At 39.5% G+C, this 21,901-nt stretch overlaps 1 protein-coding gene across 10 annotated transcripts in view; it reads right to left on the reverse strand.

Moving 5' to 3' along the window:
- The window catches only part of BEGAIN (brain enriched guanylate kinase associated), a 163,762-nt gene that overhangs the window by 42,513 nt on the left and 99,348 nt on the right, over window positions 1–21,901 (reverse strand). For 9 of the 10 annotated variants that reach the window (XM_063332967.1, XM_063332969.1, XM_063332968.1 and 6 more), the window contains 3 exons: window positions 18,624–18,785; window positions 16,976–17,032; window positions 12,226–12,292 (listed from right to left, as the gene is read on the reverse strand). In XM_063332967.1, coding sequence (XP_063189037.1) covers window positions 12,226–12,292; window positions 16,976–17,032; window positions 18,624–18,785 — 286 coding nt within the window. The remainder of the gene's footprint in view (window positions 1–12,225; window positions 12,293–16,975; window positions 17,033–18,623; window positions 18,786–21,901) is intronic. The other variant, XM_063332970.1, reaches the window with a different exon arrangement.

Below are 21,901 nucleotides of genomic sequence, written 5' to 3' on the forward strand. Positions count from 1 at the left end.
ATGGTTTGGCTCAAAATAATTATCAGGTTTGCAAGATTCACTCTTTTTTTACATTAAATGCATATATCATTGGTTTGGACTTTATTCTGGATACAGATATCAAATGTAAAAGATTCATGATCTCTTTCCCTTGAACTACAATGCATTTTATTTCAAAGATGAGTCCCTGTATTTTTCATAACGAAGGTGAAGAGAGCATTCCTTCATGTTTAATGCAGCATTTTCATAATCAGGAAATTGTCATTCTAATTTTTTTTAACCACTTCTGAAGAGCTCTGTACTGGCTGTAAGTGACCATCAGCATAGGTCACTAAAGGTGAAGATGACAGCATTTTTTCCTCCTGTGTGCTACAAATAGCTGTTTATAGAGATATTGCACAACTGGTTGCAGCATGATGATCTATAGCAGGCTCAGACCAGCATGTGATCTGCCTCTGCCTTCTATTAATAATTCAGGAATATTCAAGACTACTGTTCTGAACTCCCAGGCACAATACAAGAGCGCCGTTCCCAAGCTCTTCAATCCACTTGATCTATCCCAAACAAGCTAATTTAACCATTTCAGTTGCCCAAGCCTTTTCCATGAGCTTCAGTCATAGTCTGCCACCAATACAAACACATTGTTTCCAATTCTTCTAGTTTGTTATTAGACTCAGTGCTGACGTATAGGCAGCTAGAGAGTCTCTTTTCATACCCCTTGGTGACTGGATTAGTTTTATCCTTGACACCTTGCTTTTATGGCAAATTAACGTACTTTATTTTTTTCCTTTCAATCCCTTTTTTGTTATTAGGTTGATGCCTGGCTGGTATAAGCTCACCTCTTCCACACATGGTACTTTCCTATTTGCTGTAGCAGAGTAGAGCTAAACCAGCTTCTTTTCCTCATAGCAAATGGATCAGGACTCCCCAGAGCCCAAATCTGCCACCTAAAGCCACATGCCTAGTTAGCAACTCTTTTTCTGGGCATCCTGCTTTCTGTCTTGTTTCACTTGTAAGAGAGGAATGCTCTCTGAACAGCAATTATATGGATGGCTCCTGTCTTTCAGCAGTCTACTGGGAACTCTTCTTTTGGAGACAACGAAGATAGCTGGCACTAGCCCCTGTGGGGCAATTACCAGTAAAATTCCTCATGCTAATCTCCGAGCATTTAGTATTAAATCAGCTTAAGGAAGAGTATACGTAGTCAAAAAGTTGGAAGAAGCAGGCAGATCCATGATCCTTTTAGCACTCTCTTCCAAAAGTGCTTCTAGCCTGTATTTCTTCTTCGTCATGGAATATATTCTCATTCGTTATTTTTCATCTCTGTCTATTTACTCAGAAGACAAATTCCTGGAAGTTGAGCAATGGAAAGCTGGGCAAGACCATAGAGTGAGGGTTTATCAAAATCTCATTGCAGCAGATAAAGCCAATTACGTGTGTCACCACGGAGTAAAATAAGCCTTGTTCAAATGAAGTTTCTCCCTGTGATGTTATATTTACCGAGCTCCTGCGTCACTGTAACTGGGAACCCTGAGATGTAGATACATAAATACAACTGTTTGAAGATTCACAGAGGAGCAGAGTGGGTATATTCTCCAGTCACCCTGGGAAGGGGAGACAGCTGCTTTCCTTGGTGCAGAGCATCAGGCAGAGTGTTGGCATTTCTCCTGTCTACAAACTATTTCCCTCCCCAGTGCACTCTAGGAAGAAACATGTAGCTGGAAAAAAAGCAGAGTGATTAAGCACAGACACTCAGCCTGAGGAGAAAAAGCTCTGCTTTCTGCAACCTGCTGGCAGAACCCAGCGCAGGGGTCTCTCCTGCTGGTGGGGTGGGCTTGTCCCAGGACTCCAGCCAAGGACAGAGGCATTACCACTCCTGGGGTGTCTCCAGGGGAGGATTTTGCTCACTCACCTTCTTCCTCATGTCAAGCCCATAAAGCCAGATGGCTTGAGCTTTACACATGGGAAATCTTAGTGCAGCAGGTTGAAACAACCGTATTTTGCACTCCCTACATTTTCTTTCTAGGCTGTTTTTGGAGATCTAACAAATATGAATCCCTCATGGAGACACCTCTCATTAGCATCTTGAGTTGGGTATTGAATGCCAGCACCCTATTAGAAGGAAATAAATCTATCTTGATAAGATAGATTTAATATTTGATAACTTAGAAACCTCCGATAGCCTTTAATCTGCTTTCCTGGCATCTTGGATAGAAATTAAAGTTTTACTTTTTTGATGTCTTTTTTCCATTCTTTGTTATCTCTCCTATCCACATGAGAAATTTAAAAGAAAAACTGTTAAAATATTTGAACAGGAAAGTATAGAAGTTTTGAAAGAAACCTTAAAGCGTCAGATAATTTGAGACAGAAACATCCCATTGTATTGTACTGTGTTTTTCAATTATTCACAGAAAACTGTTTTGTGACAAAACAGAATCCATTACTACTTTAACATCACCCAACATTGAAACAAACTTCATTGAGCTTACTACAGCTGGTGTGTAAAGATCCATTCAGTAAATTATGCTTTAAAAACTGCATTGAGAGACTTTGGCTAATTTTATTAGAGGTTTTAATTCTGATTCTCTGTCTAGTAGTTGGGTAACTGTAAAAGAACTATTTATTAATTTAAAGCTCATACAGCTGATTGATGCATGCTAATGCATTTTAAATTTAATAATCACATCTTCCTTAATTGAATTGTATTTGCTCAGACAGAGCATATAATTAAATCAAGTCTTTTCTAATCCTTCTCATGCCAGATTATTCTATGGTACATGGGGAAAGAATAGTCAAAAGTATGCATTTAGTTAATTTAAGCTCATTGAAAAAATCCATAGTCACATTGTGAATGTTTGGGATATTAATCATTTTCGAAAATAGAGAGATGTATTTTTCCATACATATCTTCTGCAATAATTAAGAAGGGTGGAGAGGCAGCAAGACTGAAAATATGGCTAGGAAGGAAACAGTTTTAAGAAAATCCAGCAAATTTATACAGCAGATAGTGAAATCTGCATACCACATGACCAGCAAGTTATTTCAGACAATTGCTCTCAAACGCCTTTATGGATAAGGAGCGGGTACTATTGCTCAGGAACCTTCACTTGCTTTACTTGTTCCTTATTATTTTGTCTCATGATGCTGAATTAAACAAGGCTGACAGAGAGAAGACACAGAAAACAAAGCCAAGACATAGCTAAGAAATGACAGAAGAGAAAATGAGGAAATGTTTTACTGAGATACTCTGATCTGCTTGTGTATGCCTGGTCAGTTGTTTCCAAGATGCAAGTCCAGGACCAAGGAGATTCCAAGACTTAAAAGATTGAAAAACCTGGCTAGGATGAGGGGGGAAAGTTATTTGGAGTTGGGGGTGGATTTCAGAGTTGCAAGAGGAGAAGGGTAGAGTTTAGGCATACAGAGGTTTACTATTTTAATACTTTTCTCTGATTGCTGAGGACCTTTGTCGGGGGCGGAGCACATCGCCACAACTTTTTGATAGAAGAAAAGTACAGGAATACAATTCATAGTGGGATGTTCAAGCTTGGCATTTTCTTCCTTTTATGACAGATTAGAGGAACTGGATATATGGATGTACTATCAATGTATCTTCTGTGTCCATAACACTTTAAAAGATTTATTCTGCAAAACAGAGCTATGGAAATAAGCAGCATATTTTTCTCTGATAAATGATGTATTGCCTCAAGTCTAAATTACTGACCTGATCTAATTTGTCCATCAGAGTTAGATTATAGCATTTATCCTTTTTAATAAACAACACTGGTTGATGATTTAAAAATGTCCTGCAGCAGAATCTGATTTCTCTTCTTGATTTCCAAGCAGTATAATGTTATTAAACATAACATTGTGGGGCTATAGTGTTTTGTCTGAAGATTTTGCTCTCTTGCTCTATGGCATTTCATTTGAGGAATGATTTGCTCTTAATATCATATTCAACCTTGTACTGGGAAAGGTCTTATAAAGATTTGTTTCCTTGACTACCCCATGTCACAAGCTTGAAATGTAATTCCATAGCAGTAAAAGGAAAAAAAAAATAATTCAGTACTGGTGTATAATTAATAACGTATCACAGAAAGAAATCTGGTTAGCGAAGTGCTGTCAAGGTGCTGCTTGTGAAGTAAAGGCATGCTTTTCTTTGCAAGTGATTTGTAAAACATATGCAGGATCATTATTTGTCTTCCCAGTACAAGAAAATACTATGGTCGGTCTTCAACGTTTCTTCATGGGGGCAAGCACGCATTGACTGAGGACAAGAGGAATACTGCCTTTCTGAGCAGGGTAAGTCAGTTCATATGACCTATCCCTGACAGCTATAGGGGTTTGCTCCTTATTTGAAATAAGGTCAACCTGCACAGCATACGCTGTGTAAAAGGACATTATAATAAAAACTGCTTAGATCTGCACCTCCTGCTAAAGGTCTGCTTGTCATTGTGTCATCTGGAAATAAAATTTCAGTTCAATGAACCGCCCTTGTCTTACATGAGCTCAGGGTAAAGGCTCCTGTTGCCTCTTATGCAGCTCTTCTGGAATGGAAATCTGAGCAGCAAATTTCAGTTACAAATGGGGATACTTTATCTGAATTCAACGACTGCAAACAAACCTGGTCCTAGGCTGGGGAAAGTTCCTGTCATTCCTGGCCTGGGTTCTGCTTCAATATAATCTTTGGTATAAAGTATGGATGAACAGGGTATCACTGCACATGCTGATTGCTCCTCTGACTGCCTGAATTAGCTGACTGCTCATCTTTTTCAAGTGCTCAGGACTTTACTCCAGGCACTAGATATCTTCTGTGGCAAAAAGTTTCTTTTCAGTTTACAACCGTTTTATGCTGCTGACTTAGGACCAGTTCTTTAGGAAACCAGCAGCACAGAGAATCTGCTGTTTATAAACAAGCATAATCAGTTCATTGCCCAGCCCCACTGACAGCAGGACTAACTTGTTGGAAGCCAGAGGGGTGGTTTTACTTGCCATCACCTTCTTTGGTCTCCTCCAACATTGCAATTATGCTTGAAAAAATTATCTTACCTATCAGCTTATTAAAAACCTTTCTAAACTGGCTTGTCAGCTTCACAGCCACTGCTCTTTCTACGAGCAATTTAGATGAAGTTGACAAAATGTGCTTATAGTTTTCCTATGTACCTATCGTCTCCCACATTTCCCATCAGTGGCATGCCTTGCCAGGCTAGAGCCCTGTTGGATAATAAAATGCTAAATAAATTATAGCTGTAGGGAATAGAGACGGTGTTGATTGATACCAATTCCCTGAAGTCAATGTAATAGTATCTTCTGAGGCTGTGTTAGTGACAGTAGGTTGAAAGAAGAAATGTTTGTTTCTGGAGGAAAAAAGGAAAAGATAAAAAGTAGAATTACATATTACGTCTCTAGTGAGCAAAGAGGACTCTGCTGGAGCCACAGGCCACTTGTGATAATAAAACTGACCAAAGATCTTATCATGTTAGTAATCCTACACACCTGTAAACTGTTCTGTGAGTATAAGGGATGCAACTAGAACAAGTCAATAAACAAAGCAGTCTTTCTCCATCCCTCTTTCATTTTGTCTCCATGAAAGTCATTGTCTTCTTATGTCAATTAATTCCACATTCCTTCCTGAACAGATAAAATGACATGGTTTTGAGTTCTGTAGCTGCTAGATTATTTTCAAAAAGTAATTTTCTTTATTTAGAAATGAAATAGATTATAGAAACATATGACAGAAACCCCCTTTAGGGACCTGGACTAAATGGACCAATACTCTGCTTGTATATGCTCTTTTTTTTCCTCCTTCTTCTTTTTTTCCCCCCCCCCCAAAAAAAACCTTGATAAACTCATGGGAATGAGTTTATCATTTGGTTTACCATGGAGCTTTTAATTTGGAAATGGCCTTTGCCATTTTCTATTTATTTTGTAAACAGAAGATAAGTAACTGGCATTGTGATTTAGATCTAAGAGAACCTAGTAAGTCCTGTGATCTTTTTTGTAGGCAGTGAATTTGGATAGAGAAGACTAGAAGTTATTTGGAAATTTGCTCCTTGATTCTTGAAGACCTTGGCCAAGACACTTCACTCTTCTGTGCCTTGTTTTCCACCTTCACAGATGATATCAGCTTTTCTGAAAGACTTTGAGATGTGAAGTGCCTGGTATAGAACACCTTTTCAGACTTATTCTTACTTCTTGCTTTCCATTTCTTTGTGGTGAATTGGCAGATAAACACAAAGGACCAAGGCACTTACAGGGAAGGCACAGGTCAAAGATACCCACATCACAGAAACATTTCTATTATTTTCAGCTATGTTGAAAACAACAACTTTTTCTGTTCACAGCTGGTCAAGATGGTAGCTCCAGGGGGTGTCCAGAAAGACAGAGACCAAGCCATCGAGATGAGGATGATGAAAATGAAACCTCAACCTCAGGTATCAGAAATGCATACCGGTGGCTGAGAAATAAGACATGTGATGAGAAGGAAAGAGTTCTGTCACCATGCAACAGAGACGATGTTGGAAGTGGTAAGCCGTCCATCATCACTTTACAGCTTCCTTAGTCTGCTTGTACTTGTGGAAGACAACCTACTTAGAGGGAAAGACAGAGCAGAACAGTCCCATGGCTTTGGAAAAAATGGACAGTAGTTTCCAGAACAGCCTCTCATGATGTCATATTCATCTACAGCAATTAGGAGGGTGCTGGACTGCCTTACGAGTCTTGGGAAGAAGGATCACCCTGCCAGCCACATAACAATGGGATGACAATGGAAAACGAATCTCTGTTCAGAGAGGGAGAAAGGACTGAGGACATCTGAAAGCCTCTGTGCTCGCGTGAGGCAGAGTCATGTTCCCAGCCTACCCAGGAGGGTTCATTTCTTTGACTGGAGAACTAATGGATCTACTCAGTCTGAGCCTGTGTAGTTGCTACAGGTGTTAATAGGTGTAGGTTTAAAAGGCTGGTCCTATAGCCTATTTGGCAATATTTTTTAACCTGGAAAATGAGTGTGAAAAGAGTTAGTGAGAGATGGAGATATTTAGCACAAAATGCCTGTAAGCACAAAAAGATAAAACCTAAAGTCCTCTTAGAAATGCATTTTTTCAACCGCTATTTTTATAAATGACTTGTTTCTGGGGCATTTACGGTCATTTCCTTCCTCAGAAATGTTGTTTTGCAGTTGTTTTTGTCCACAAAGCACAGGCCTTCTCTGGCTTCTGCCTTAACTAACCAACCAGTATAAATTTCTCTTGAAATTCACAGCTGTCTTCACTGAATGTGAGCAAATGAGCCTGTCAGGTTGAGCTGACTCTAAACTTTTCTTGTCTTTGGGATGCAAATCCTTTTAAGTATATTTAGGTCATCTCTATTTGATTTTCATGGGACATACAGTGGAGGGGGGGGAGCAAGTTATTCTTCATAAAGGAGAGAAAATGTATAAGATGTGCTTTAAATCACTACAGTCAAAGTCACTGTCAAAGTCATCATGTTCCATGTAGGAACCTAAACATGCTGGGCTTCTGCTTTCCTTAGTTTGTGTCAGAAATCGGCTTTTTCTCCATTGCCTGCATCTTTCACTTATGATTTAAACCAGATTGGGAAATGACTGGTAGCTGTCATGGGAGACTCAGGTGCAATCTAATGACTGACTAGTTTGAACTCCAAAGCCAAAGCGCTGGGCTCACCCTGGTAGTTAGATGCTTTTAATGCTTGACTGAAATTGTTTGTCAAATTCTTCACCACTTTCCATATTCTTTACCTTCCTGGCCTGGACACCCAGCAAGCTGCCTCCTTTAAAATAACATTGCCCTGATGCGAAGTCTTAGAGCATCACTTAAAATTGCCCAGCTTATATTTAATTCATTTTTGGATTTCCCCAGCAGGAGATGCTTAGGTATATACTATGGCCAGCAGACTGGAAAGCTCCAGATATTCAAGAGCTGGATAAATAACTCTTAATAACATAAAGCATAAAGTATTTGCTGTACCTCTTAGTCCTCCTCCAGCTCATAGGCAGAGGGAGAAACAGGATAAAAATCAGCGCAGTGCTCAGATAGTGCAGCATTTCAGACCTGTTCATCCTTAACGCAAATCCCTCTTTACTGCTGGTTTATATAATAAATACTTCCAACTTTATGGCTGAGTCACACCCCACAGCCTGCCTTAATATAAATGAAAAATCAGGCATTAATGTAACGTAGCAGTTTTCATCTTGACAGATGATAAAATGTTTAACGCACTGTGTGCAGAGGGATGATGCTGGATTTGCAGGGCGGGGAACCAAAGCTGGGGCTGTGCTGAGGAGCCTGGCAGGGCTGGCAGAGCCAGTGCCCAGCGTCTCCTGCACTGCAGAGCAGTCACGTCCTTCATGTCTGACAGCATTCAGTATTGCCTATGCTACCGAAAGGTCCTGAACTGGCACTGAGGTAGAGGAAAGCAATTTTCTTCCTTAGAAACAGCAATCAAATCCAACAGGACTGGGGATGACGCTTCAAAGAACCAGAGCTTTCAGTTTGGCAGCAGGCTTGAGGGAGATGGCTTGGCAGACTAAGGGCTATGTGGGAGTAAGGGCTTATGAAGTGGGTGCGTTGATTTATCTGCTGGTTCCCCTGGTCATCAGAGGGCTCTGCTCCTAACCATAGGGCTGTCACCTTCCATATCCTCCTCCAATGCTGCCTGCGTATTTTTGTATTAGATGCAGATAGCATGCATTTTAGACCTCTCTACATTCTGGCCTCTTGAAGGACTTTGCATGAGAAGTGAGCTTCTACCATTGAGCAGTCTTTTTTACTTTCTAGTTACAAAAGACATATTTTAGGGTGTTTCTGGAGAATAAGGTCTCATGAGCTCTTTGAAGCTGGATTTCTGTGATCAAGTTTTCAAGAACATTCAAAATGCAGATGGGGGAGGAGAAATGGGTGTGATTTTCATTATCAGTTAGGTTTATTAGGCAGCTATTATTAGGTATCAGTTTCTCCCAAATGTAGATACCATTAAAAACCTGGCTTATGGATTTAAAGGTAAAATTACAGAACTACCTGCAACTGAAAGCCTTAAAACACCAGAAGCTTTTTGAAATACGTTGGCTAATTCCACTGAGGATCATATGGGGGATGCGGATGGATTGAGATCATATAAAGGATTTCTTAACATGTGGTTGGGATGACTTCCATAATCTACTTGTAATTGCTGTTTGTGAGCAGCAAGACCATGGCAGAGCATCCTTGGGAAACTCAGACAAGTGTAAGGGAAAGTGAAGACTACTGGTGACAACTGCGAGTAGGTAGTATAAAAAGTTCTTTAGTTGAACAGTTCTGTAATGGAATCACAGTGCAAAATTTGAGGACTCTCCTCAGTCTTTTCCTGCATCTTAATGGAAAAAAATAGTTATAAAGCTTAATTATTTAAGAAGACAGCCTGTATATTTCCCCGCTTAACCAGTGCTTACAAGACCAAACAAATCTTCTCCCCAGCTGTGTTAAGAACAGCAGTTTTATGAGTAGTGACAGCAGAATTTAGTTCTGTGCTACACCTGCCTCTACCATGCCATGTGTTTAGCCTTGCCCAGTTTAATACAGCAAACTCTCCTCTGGTTTGAGGATTGCATTTTTTAGCTCTTAGCCAACACAGATGTTGGGGTTTATATCTTATATTTTTATTTTGAGTTGTGATGTGACAGAGATTTCAATTGGAAACCATTTGCTGTGATCAGAGGTGTGCTTTCAAACATTTTTAAATATTTTATAGATCAGCACTCAAAAGGAAGCAAAGCCTAGAAGAAAAATAAATGCTACTTCAGCTGCTTTTCTGTGACTGCTGATGAATTAATGATTATTTTTTACATCCCTTATACCAATAGCAGGCATGAAAGGCTTCAACATTCAGGATACCCAAAAACATTAAGAGAGAGAGGCCAAGGTGGAGCCCTAGATGACCTGGGGCCAGTCACTGGGAGAGGGGGAGCTGTGAGTCACCTGTAAGGACAGGGAGAAAGTGGTCTCCTGGGAGCATCCCAGGTCACCTGCAGGCAGGGGGAGCGAGGGACCACTGCCCCAGGAGTCTTTTTTTCCCTACTGGTTGCATTTGGAAACATTAAATGGTCAAAACTTGTACACTCAAATCTGAGCGTATATATGTGTGTGTGTACGCATGTATGTGTGTGTGTAGAGGGATGGGGTAGGGGAGAGAGGAGGAAGTAAACACATGGTTTATGTATTTGGATTTGTATAAAGGTAGAGAAATCAACGGCTTTTGATTTTGGAATGACAAACTGACTAAATTACACAAAAAAGTAAACACAGCTGTTCTAAGCAGGAAAAGGAGAGAAAGGTATCCAAGAGCCCAGTCCACCATAAGCTGTTGATTAACCGGACCAGCTGTTATTTAATCCAACTTTCTCTGAAGTATTGAGGGATTTTGGAGTACCCTGAAAATCAAATGGTTTGGCTTATCTAAATCAAATATGGTACTATTTTCCTCTTTTTTTTTTTTTTTTGCTTTTAATATTTGCTTGGTTTTGTTTTGTGTCTTCAGTTTCAGTGTTTCCGAAGGCAAAGCAGTCTGGAGTTGTGGTGTACAGAGTCTGGTTGATCTTCTTCGAGCCTCTAAAGCTACCGTCAATGATTGTCATATTAGTGGGATAAAGAAAGGTACGGTGCTCCATGGAACCAGTCTTCCTTATTTCTGTGCTGTGCTCTGAAATCATTGCTCAGGATTTGAAGCGGATGCTGAAACAGCAGTTTAAAAATTCTTTGCTTTGATCTGAAATACCTGATAAAAAAGCATGGATTTTCTGGAGTCCTTCTTTCTCTTTCTAATCTTTTCATTTCATTTACCAGTCAGAATGCCTCTACTTTATTTATCTTTTGTAGCGCATATGTACTTAATACTAGGCCACAGATGAAGACAAAATCCCAAAGTGATTTGGGTAAAAAGAAAAAGAATGTAACAAAGGAAGAGTGGAGAAAAAAAGTCAGTATCACGAGATCAAATGTTATTTATGCTTGTACAGTGTTTATACATATATTTATGAACAAACATGAGCTATAACCCAGCTGTAACTTTGCCCTGTCCTTAGCCAGTTACAAAAGCATCGGTACTTCATCTATTTTCAGCTATTTAAACAGACTCCTGAGATAAGAACAATGGCATTTTAAAAAAATTGTTTCTCATTTCTTAGTAAAGGCTGGTGTCTCTCCAATATGTTGCCATAGTCCCTATTTGCTCTCAAAGCACAATAATCTATTCCCCTCATTCCAAGCTGCCCACCCATGCAAATGTTACATATGAGACTTGTGTAAAACATAAGCTTATCCTCACGTCCTTACCGCTGTAGGTCAGGACTCTGCCCGGACCCATACACTGTGTGCTTATGTGTGTGCCCTGTTCTTGCCCGGGCCATGCCGGGTGACGGGCTGGGCAGAAGCAGAGCAGGGAACGACTGACTGTACTGAGCCGGGAGCGGAGGAAGCATCTGAGGCTGTTCTCATGACCTAAAGGTCTTTGGAAGTTCAAAACTGTTGTTCTTTCCTCTTTGGGTATTACCCTCACATTTCTCTGTGAATTTTCTCCTAACAGTGCGTATGATGTTCCAGCAGCATCAGCAATGAGCCAGGGCACTAAAGGCGTTGCCTTTTTTTTTTTTTAACATCAAACTATTTTGAATGAACAGTGCTGTGTCTTGTAATATTAGTCCTAGATGTGGAGCCCATAAATGGTGCAGTGATTTCCTCGCTCAGTTACTAATTGGCCTGTGACAGTGACATTGACATTGCGGTTGCAGACACATGCAGATAGGAAATTAATACACGAAGATTGATAGTTTTGACAGCATATGCAAGTCAGACCATCCAAGCTTTATTAAATCACTTAATAAAAGCTGAGTGAAAGTATCTAAGAAGCATGAGAAAACCTTGGATTACCTTATTTAAATTTCTTACTTAATGAAAACATAAATATTTAAAAACCCATGAAGTTATTAACTAAATTAACCAGAATTATTTTAAAGGTACAATTTACTCAGCCAGATCATCAACCAGTGCAATCTCCATTTAAATTGATGGAGCTATGCCGTCGTACACAGCATGAGCTCTAGATCATGATACTGATAAAGCCATATATCTTTTTTAAGCATACTGCATTTAGAGCATAAGGGATTTTTTTTGGTGACAGCTACATATACGTTTGTCCTATGATTTAAGAACCATAAAAACACATTTAATATTAAAAAAAAAAGTTCACATGATAACTTACCATTCTGTAAAGTTTATCCTCCAGATCCTGATTAATTCTTTGTAAGGCTAGGTAATTGTTTTGTATCCTAAAACAAAGATGATATAATGTAATTGAATGCATTGTTTTCCATCTTGTTTTTTACCTGTAATTTTCACATCAGTACAAAATCTTGGCTTGCACTACTTGAAATCTATTTTCTTATCACGCCTGTTGCCAGTCAGTTGTTGCCTTTGAAATGTAATTACCACCTACTTCCTAAGAAAAACTTCTTTGTCATGTTTGCTTACTATATTTAGTGGCAATTTCCATCAGGAAAGTGAAAATATATTTGCTGTTCTGCACTTGTGTGCAGACATGCGTCGCAGCATGGGAACGTCCACAAAGAGATTGTAGCTTTACATCAGGCTCAGGAATGATATGTTAGGGGGGAAGCTTGAGCTGTATGCTTAGAAAGTACAGAAAAAGATCTATGGAACTCTCTTAATAAGGAGAATTGCAGCAGAAACCTAATGACTGTAGCAAAAGCAACATGTGTGCATCACTACATGACTTAGAAGAGAATATTCCTTCTTTTGAAAAAAGTTCAAGGAATTGCCTATTCTCAAGAGCTAAACACATCTCCTTTCTTCAGGAAATACATTTAGATAGCTTAGCCTCGGAAAGGTGGGAATTTATTTTTATCAGCACTGAGGGATTGAATGGACTCACAAAATGAGATTCCCCTGCTTATTCCAGAGCAATACACCAAAGAAAAGTTTCGGTCTGTACACCTTTCAGTTACTTAGCTGGTACCTTGGTATTTTAATGAACAATCTGTGAAGCCTGTGGGAAAAACATCACTATTTTGGTAGTGGCAGTGCCTTTCTTTTCACAGAAGGCAAGTAGGGTAGCTCCTTGTTCTTGTTTGTACGTATCACCTCAGCAGGATTTATAACTATAAAGCAAATATTAGAAGCTCAGCTGTGAAAAGTTTGTCTGAATACACCTATATGTTTGTACAGAGTCTTAGTTCAATAGGTCAAAGCATTTTCAGTGGTGAGCTGATTTTAGGTAATGGGCAAGTGCGTTCAGCGTACGAGTGCACTCAGATGTAGTACATGTTCATTCAGCAGAAGCCACTTCGTCCAGGAAGCCTGGACCTGGGTGTAGTTTCCATAATGATCAGGAACAGAGTGGGATTAAAGAAGCCTCTTTGGCTTATTATACAGTTAGGAGTGCCTGCTGAAATCAGAACCAAGACCTGCATTCGAACCATGCCATGGCTGCAAATCAAGTGGTCCAGCCCGCCCCTTCCTGGCAGTGAGTGTCTGACCCTGCTTCGGTTGCCATGGAGATTTTCTTTCCAGTTAAATGATCAAAATTCTCCATTCGGGGGCAGGCCAGCGGCTCGTGGTGCCCCTCACAAGGCATGCAGAGCTCCCGCTGGGGCTCCCAGTAATACCATAACATCTGCTGCATGGACCTGGGAGGGGAGGTCTGTGCTGAGGACAGCTGCTCTGTGGGCATAAACACTGACATCCCCACGGGTGAAACTCCCCAGGGTACCGAGGGTCAGCCCACACTCAGGGCAGACATTTCAAACATGTGTTGTGAGCCTGGAGGGAATTTCAGCATCATGTACATTTTACAGAGCTGTTGAGCAGAGACTTCCTCCTAAGGAGGATCTACGGTAAAGAGCGCTTGCTAAGGTGGTGACCCAGATGGGCTGAAAATCTGTGAGACTTGCACTAACCTACGGCTTGGTCATTACTCACCAGTTCTCACAGTGCCATTGTGTAAATGTCCAGGTGACTTAAAGGATTGACTGAAGTTTATGGACCTCTGCATCCCTGCATTGTCCACGCTCCTGTCAGATGCAGCATTTGCTACCCAGCCTCTGTATAGATATTTATTTGCGCAGGTCTAGGTATACTTGGGATTTTCACAGCTATTTTGCCAGAGTCAACACAACAGAGAGAAATCTTAGGGTACCCTGTACCCAGCTTTTCATGGCACAGGAGAAGGCAGAGATGATCTTGGTAAATCGGTGGAAGCAAGGAGGCTTAAACTGGCTTTGCCTGCAAACAGCTACTCAGCACAGAGTTATGTTTTGCTGGTAAGGCTTGTGCCGTGGTGCAGGGAACAAGGATTTAGAAAAATAAGATAGGGCCTGCTGGCTGAGAGCAGAAGTGCCGCAGTATCTTCTCTGTCATGGTCTATAGTTTTTCTCTAGTAAAGCAAAATAGAACAGGTTAAACTTGCTTTGCACCCAGGCAGCTTGTGGCTCAAGTAGAGGTGGTGTAAAACTGATGTAAACTTTTAGCACTTGCAATCTCCTGAAAGTTTGCATGGATTCAAAAGCATCTGCATAAATTCCTGAAAGATAAGGGGAAAAAATTATTGGTTCAGGGTTTTTCTAGCTCAGACGGCTCTGTCCCCCAGTCTGTTCTGCAGTGTAGACGTATGTGGAGAGCTCAAGGAAGAACCTTTCCGTAACTTTGAGATCATTAATAAAACCAGCAGTAATTGCTGCTTGGATATCTGGCTTGTGATGGTGGCCATGTATCACTGGGTTTGCTCCTCAGCTTCTGTTGACACTTTTTATCTTGATATGGATGACTGGAAGGTTGGTTACCATTAACATAATTGCTCTTGGATGGCAACACTTCCATGCTCTAGGTGGTAGAGGGTTTTTGCAAGAGCTTATCACAATCTGCTTCTCTGCTTGTAGCTTCTTTTGTCTTTGCCCATCAAATTTTACCTTGTTATGTGATTGAGGAGAAAGTAGCCCACAAACCCTAATTCTCTAACACATTCATTTTGCACTGAAAAAGTTGGCCACTTCCCAGTGAAATCAAATTCAATCTAAAGAAAACATCCACAGTAAGTAGGAAGCTGAGCTTCAAAAAGTGTTTCTATTGAGAACAGTATGCAAAGGTAGTCAAAATAACCACAAACACATGCACACATATACAAGCACATACACATGCACATATATGCATAAAACCAAATTGGAAATCCACTGTGCCAAAAGAAGTGTCAGCAAATGTGGGTGGCAGGAAGAGAAATGTACCCAGAAATATATGGAAGAAAATGTTAGAGGGATAAAAAAGGAACAGAGTAATCAAATAAATCTTTGGGCAACACTCTAAAAAAGGAGGAGTGGGGAAAATTATTCAAATTTGAAAATGATCAGGTGATCAAATGGTAACTAAACCCTCTTTGCAGAAACAATACACCCAGATAGCTTGAACATTGTGAAGTATGAAATATTTTAATGTTGTAAATCTGGCTTCTTTGTAAATAAAGCAAAGAGTAGCTTCACTGCCCTATGAAACTGCTATAAGAATAAACTCCTGTGAATCAATAACTTATCATTTTTTGATGGCTTTTTGTGTTTTTCGTATTATTAGGTGATATCCATGCACCTCCAGGTACATATATGTGCATGCATTAAATGCATGTTTAGATTCTTGACCAAATTAGTGCCTAATGAAAAATATTCTCACCATGTTGAACATTAGGTGTCTGTGCTCTCACCTAGCAGACAACATACTCGTCTCTAAGACTGCAGATCACCACTAAAAAGGAAGTCCAAAAAAGCCTCTGTTTCTCTGCTTCCACACAGTCTCAAGCCCTCTTAAGGCCATGATGTATATTTAAAGTAAAACACAGGTTTGGGCTGACTTTCTCTAAAGAAGACCATTTCACCCAGAGTGCAGTTTAGCTTCGAAGAGCGACCGTTAAAATAGTAACTTCTTGTTCAAAAAACCTTCTCCCTCTCTGTTATGACAAGTTACACCAACTTCCTTATGAAAACAAAGAGATTTTTCCCCCCATTTATTCCAAAGCTAACACAGCTACAGGATTCCTGTTGAGAAAACGCCTTCAGTCCATCAAATGTCTTGCTTTTGGTGAAACAGTTATGTGAGGGGGCTAATCTCAGTGCTAAATACATGCTTGAATGGGTTTATTGCTCGTGTCTTAAACTCTGGTAAAAACTAGGATGGGGACCTCACCAAGTTGTTACCCAGGGTAGGGTCTCAAGGAGAAAACGCAATAGGAACTTCGGAGTCCGGTTTCTGTTCCAAGATTGCTATTTGAAAATTGTTTCATTTTTAACTTAAAAAACCCATGCTGATCTCATCAGATAGGGGACCACTATGAGTTATATGAAATCCCCCATCTCTTTTCAGACACTTTTCAAAGCTGAACCTGTGCTTTACAGTTAATATTTTCAAACCTACTCCACACTGCCCTGTTTTTGCTTCCACCAGGAGAAAAGAAAAAAAACACTTCTAAATGTAGAGAGGTCGAAAATTTGACCATCGAGCCACATAAGTGACCTCCTTGCTTGGTTAACAGAGGAGAGGAGAGGCTTAGCAGCAACATAGGCAATTCTGGATAAATTAAGACAATAAAGGCTTTCTGAAAGGAGTAAAAAAGGATGGTCATTCAGCCTCTCAGAAAAATTCTGCACTTTACAGTAATGGAAGTTTAATAACAGAAATGTTCTCTAGTACACAAGTGGGATCTTGTTACACAGGGCTTATTTATTAGGCGGGGTTGAATTTCTCTCCCTGTGCAGTGAATAAAGCAAGAGACACACTATTGAAACTAATTGTAGTTCCTTGTTTTCCTCACATTGATTTTCCTCTGTCACATGTTGCTGACACGCTTTTGGATGACAGTTTTGTTTCAGACATTATCCTTCTCCAGGTTGAGAAATCTAGTTGTTCAACTTGCAGTATGCCTTGCTATTCTCAATAGAAACATTTTTAAAGCTCACCTTGTGAAATATTTTGGGCTTCCCATATGATATGTCTTCAGGGGAGTAATCACCTGCCTGAAATATAATTTTTAATATAAGTTTTCTTCATAATATGGTACAACGTTCCATTAGAATATTGGAAAATAATTTCTACTAATCTGATGTTTGGGTATGAGGGCTAGACTTTGCCATGAGCAAAGAAAGACTGCCTGGCCTGAGTTTTGCAGGGTGCTTAACTCATCAGTGCCCAATGAAGTTGATAAGAGGTTTCCTACAGACTAGGAAGCCCCTAGGGGGGCTGACGCGGGATGGTCAGCCCCTCTGCTGAATTATGGCAGCTGTGTCTGAAATAATGCTTAAAGAGAAAAGAGTTCCAGCGTTCCCTGTCCTGTAATATATTGGAGAAAAACTACATCACGAGTGAAGTTACTTTCAATAGCTCTGCTCTAAGTGATGTGATAGGAAAGATATTGTTGGAAAGAAAACAATATGGAGAACTGCTCTTGATAGATGTGTGTAGATTTCAAGACCATAATGACAACTCCTTATTTCAGCCTTGTTTTAAGAAGCCTCCCCAGTTAGGGAAGCATTTAAATTATAAGACCACAGTAGGAAGTTTCCCAATTTGAGGTCTTACAGCCTCGTTCTGTATAAAATTTGCATAAAATGGTTTGATTGACTCAGTTTGGTGGTGGTTTCTGGTTTTGTTTTGGTTTGGTTTTTACCTTCTGCAAGGAATGAAAAATACTTCTTTGGGTATAGCCCTGGAATGTTTCATTCTGAATTTCATTTTGGCTCATCCAATGAACTAAATCAAAGAGTTCAATTATCTACATCAGTTTAGGAAAGTCCTCACAAGAAATGCAATTACATTCCTGCATAAGTGGATAATTGTAGGTTCAGAAGTTTTGCAAACAAATGAAAAAATGGATATTAAGAATCACTAATAAATTTAAAACTAGATTACAGACCATTTTAATCAGTGCCAGGAATGTCAGGAGTGCATGCTTATTATAATTTGTCATTAACATTAACTGGGCCCCTGATTTGCAACAGCACTCTACCATAGCTTCAACAATGTTAAATAATCGGTTTACAGTATCATTCCATTCTACTTGGGACTAAAAAGCAAATGATTTGCTATAGCATAATGTGAAATGCCATAATATTATTTGGATTGAGCATAGTCTCAGCTTTGAGTGATGATGGGCCAAATTCTGTTCTCTTATATCAGTGTAATGTAGAGTAAAACCAGAAAATATGCAGCCAAACTCATTAAAAAACATTTATCTATGTATGTATGGTATAAGTATGTATATGTAGTGTGTTTATAACCTTTGTATGCGTAACACAATGTGTCACTAACCTGCATGTATGTTTACACATAAACAATGTCATATATGCACCTATATAGGTATGTTTCTATTTGCATATTTACTTTCAATACAGAGGCACCTTACATATCACATGTAAATAACTTAATGTGGTTTGCAATACATATTCAGGTAAGTGAAATATATATATTCAATGTGAAAACACAATGTGTAATCAATAAATAATAAATACGTTTGAGACTATATGCTTGTATTTTTACTTACACATCTTTAACACAGCCACTTGTAAATTCCTAATTATTCTTTTTATTTCAAAAAGTTAAGTTACTAACCTTCTCAGTTTTTCAGTTACTTTTTCAAGTTCCTCCTGAGCACGTCTCAACTCTATTTCAAGATACTGACGTGTAGAATCAAATTCCGTTTCAAGCATTTCCAGCTTATGGGTAGTGTACGATAGACGCTTTCGTAATTCCCCCTTCTGTTCTTGCAAAGTACTAGAAAAACAAAGACCACAGCTGTAGAATTTAGCTGCTCCCAAAAAGCTTTTCATGATCCACTCTTTGACCAGTTCCCTAGAGTATAGGTTGGCATTAAGCCAGAAAAGTGTGCTTTCTGGCATTTATTTACTGCACTTTGAAAATCTTCTGCTTTAGACAGTTGACTATCTTCCCATCTGTCCTTTCTAGCGCATTCGTTGCTAATATCTTATTAGCCATAATGGAATATTTTGTGAAAGAATCCTCATTAAAATACAAAATACAGTCTAGAGTTTGGTTTCACGCAGGACCTTTCGTTTAGTGTTATCTTAACAGACTAGGACTGAAGTAGCAGATATCTATAGCGCAGCAACTCTAAGAAGACTGTACAAAAATATTTCCGTGACAATAATCCAAGTTATAACATATTTTGTGGAGAAAAAAAAATTTGTCTTCTTTGATTAAATTTCCACCCCAATCTCTGGTCATAGAGCTGCTAGAGATGTTATCATTCAGCATTTCATCTGGAGAATGATAATCAATTAATATCATAGTAATTTTAAAGTTATGTCTCTTTCCCCATTTTCCCACTTATTTGGGAGCAAAGACTTCCCAGAATTGGGTGTGACCCCTAATTTTTCACAGTTCTTTCACTAATAAAGAGCTTATGCCTATCTTATAAACTACCTTCAGTTACACTCTTTGACAAAATAAAGCACTAGGCACAGAATTTGGAGAGGGGAAGTTTTTCACTTTGTTGTTTTCTCTTTATTTTAGAGATGACGTAAGATAGCATAAAGCCAGGAGATCCAAGTAAATTTATTTTTGTGAAGGTCAAAGTGCCATCCGCATCCAAATAATCCCTCTGGATTTGCAGTGATAAACCTGGGGATCCTTCCCTTGTTTTGCTGGAGCTCGGCTGTGTGACTTCAGGCAGGCCAGTCTACACTTGCTTCAATGGGGATCTTTTATCCTTGCCTATTTAGTCTGTAGCCTCAGTCTTCTAGCATGTTTGCCAGTTGCACAGCAGGACAGGGTTCCAGTCAGAGCTGGTGTCTCTGGAGGTGACTGTAACTTGGTTCAAATACTGCAACCTCAGATTTGAGCTCCAGGTGGGACCTCTGAGGCACTACAGAATTGGAGTCTGCCATCCCCTAGAGATAAAAGTGCTACTATGTGATGCATTGTGAATTGCCTTGCTTGTTTTTAATCATATGATAAAAATAATTCTTCATAAAAGAATGGCAAATCTTTATTCCCTTTGATGTCAAGTGAGTACTGCCATCAGCTTCAGTAGAATAATGTCCCGGGTCTTTAATTAGACAAGAGAGTTGGGAACAACATGCCATTCTTCAAGAAACACTTATCCGAGCTGTCCTCAGTGTGACTGCCTTCTCCTCTACAAACTGCGATAGGAGCTTCACTAAGTTAGTGCAAAAGCTTTACAATTGCTGCTTACTTGATCCATGCAGCTTAGAGCTAGGAAATAGTCTAATGTTTTGCCAACACAGTCCTCTATTTCAATTACACATATTGCGTGGTTACAGTTATACTTAGATTACCACTTGTAGTTATATTCTCTTAAAATAATATATTCTAATTCAGACATTTAATGCAGCTCCAGTTAATGCAATCATTTAGTTTTTGTATTTCACTTGGTGAATAAAACCCCCAAATTATCTAGGCAAATGAGATTCTGAACCCATGCTGCTCATTTCTGCATGTCCTCATTCATGATGTTACCACATCATACCACCTTTCACTTGCTCTGCTTCTTGCCACTCATCTGCTCATCTTGGGAAAGAAGAGTGGTCAGTTTTCCTTCCCGTAGCCTGGCAACGTGGATTTTCTTCTGTGAAGTGGGAGTTACAGTGTCAAAACTGTTTAGAGCGAAAAGAGATTTGATCTCAAGCCTTCTGCTGCTTTAAAAATTTAACCACTAGGATTTGTACAAAGAGTAGGCAGTAGGTCCTCCAGCTATGGTTTTGGATAAAATACCCGGGCTGCTGCTCTGTGCTGTGCAAGTGCAGTTAATGCAAGTTAAACCAGACCAGGGGAGGTTACGATGTCCTGCTGCACTGAGGAGTTTTGGCTACAGGCAGAGTTTGGCCGCTGGGAGGAAGAGGGGCTGTAGGGTACAAATATAATAGGAATGCCAGGGATTTTTAAGTCAGTAATAGCTGGCGACTGCTTAATAAAAGAGGAAAAAGAGGAAAGTTAATGGGCTCCAATAACTTCGTGTTCTGCTTCCTTATGTAGGTACTTTCTTGCTCTGTGTCTCAGTTTGTGTGAAGATTTGGTAGCAGCAAAACACCCGATTCTTCAAATGAAGTTGCTTCTGAATATATCTATGTGCCTAGACCTATCTATGTGGGGAAATTTGGGTTCAAAATGTGAGTTTTGGATAAATCTTGATCCTCAGGTGGAAGGCAGTACTGGTCTGAGCTGCCAAAACGTGCTTTGGGATTCAGGTCTGGACAGTTTGGCAGGTTTTGGTAGCCTGAAGCTTGTGCTAGGGCCCCAGTTCAGCAAAATTTTGAAGGATAAACTTAACTTCAAGCTCAGCCTTTTCTTCCCTCAAAGTTCACTTTGAAATGTTTGTATTCTTGAATTCTTTGTTTTCAGGATGGGATTATTCATTTCATTAAAATCAAGCCTATTCTAATGAACTTTACTGAAACAGTCTACATACATGCACTCTTTTCATATAGTGCTTTGAGTACTAAATCATAGCTGTGACTTCGTAAAAGATAAGAAAAAAAAGGTGATTATGGCATAAATTAGGCAACTTCAAAAATCAATGTTATTCTCATTCAGCAAACCTGAAAAAGCTCTACTCATTTCCACCCAAGCTGAAAGATCTTGAAACCCTCCCAAACCTAGCAGAACTCCTGCTCAGTGTGTACTGCGATTCATCTGATACACACAAAACCGGCTAGCTGTTTTTAAGAGGACTTATTATTTTTAGACAAGGACAATAACACCTGGTTTATGATGGGATTACTTAAAATGTAGTAGTAGGTATAAGAATCGTTATTAAAATACAGGTTATTAGACAGGTACAAATTTTAGAAACAAAGAAATCACGTTCTGACAAGATTATGTTGAGTGGCAGAAAACTTATAGCCACTTTT

The sequence above is a fragment of the Chroicocephalus ridibundus genome, chromosome 4, assembly GCF_963924245.1.
Source record: "Chroicocephalus ridibundus chromosome 4, bChrRid1.1, whole genome shotgun sequence".
In the NCBI taxonomy this organism is placed as follows: Eukaryota; Metazoa; Chordata; class Aves; order Charadriiformes; family Laridae; genus Chroicocephalus; species Chroicocephalus ridibundus.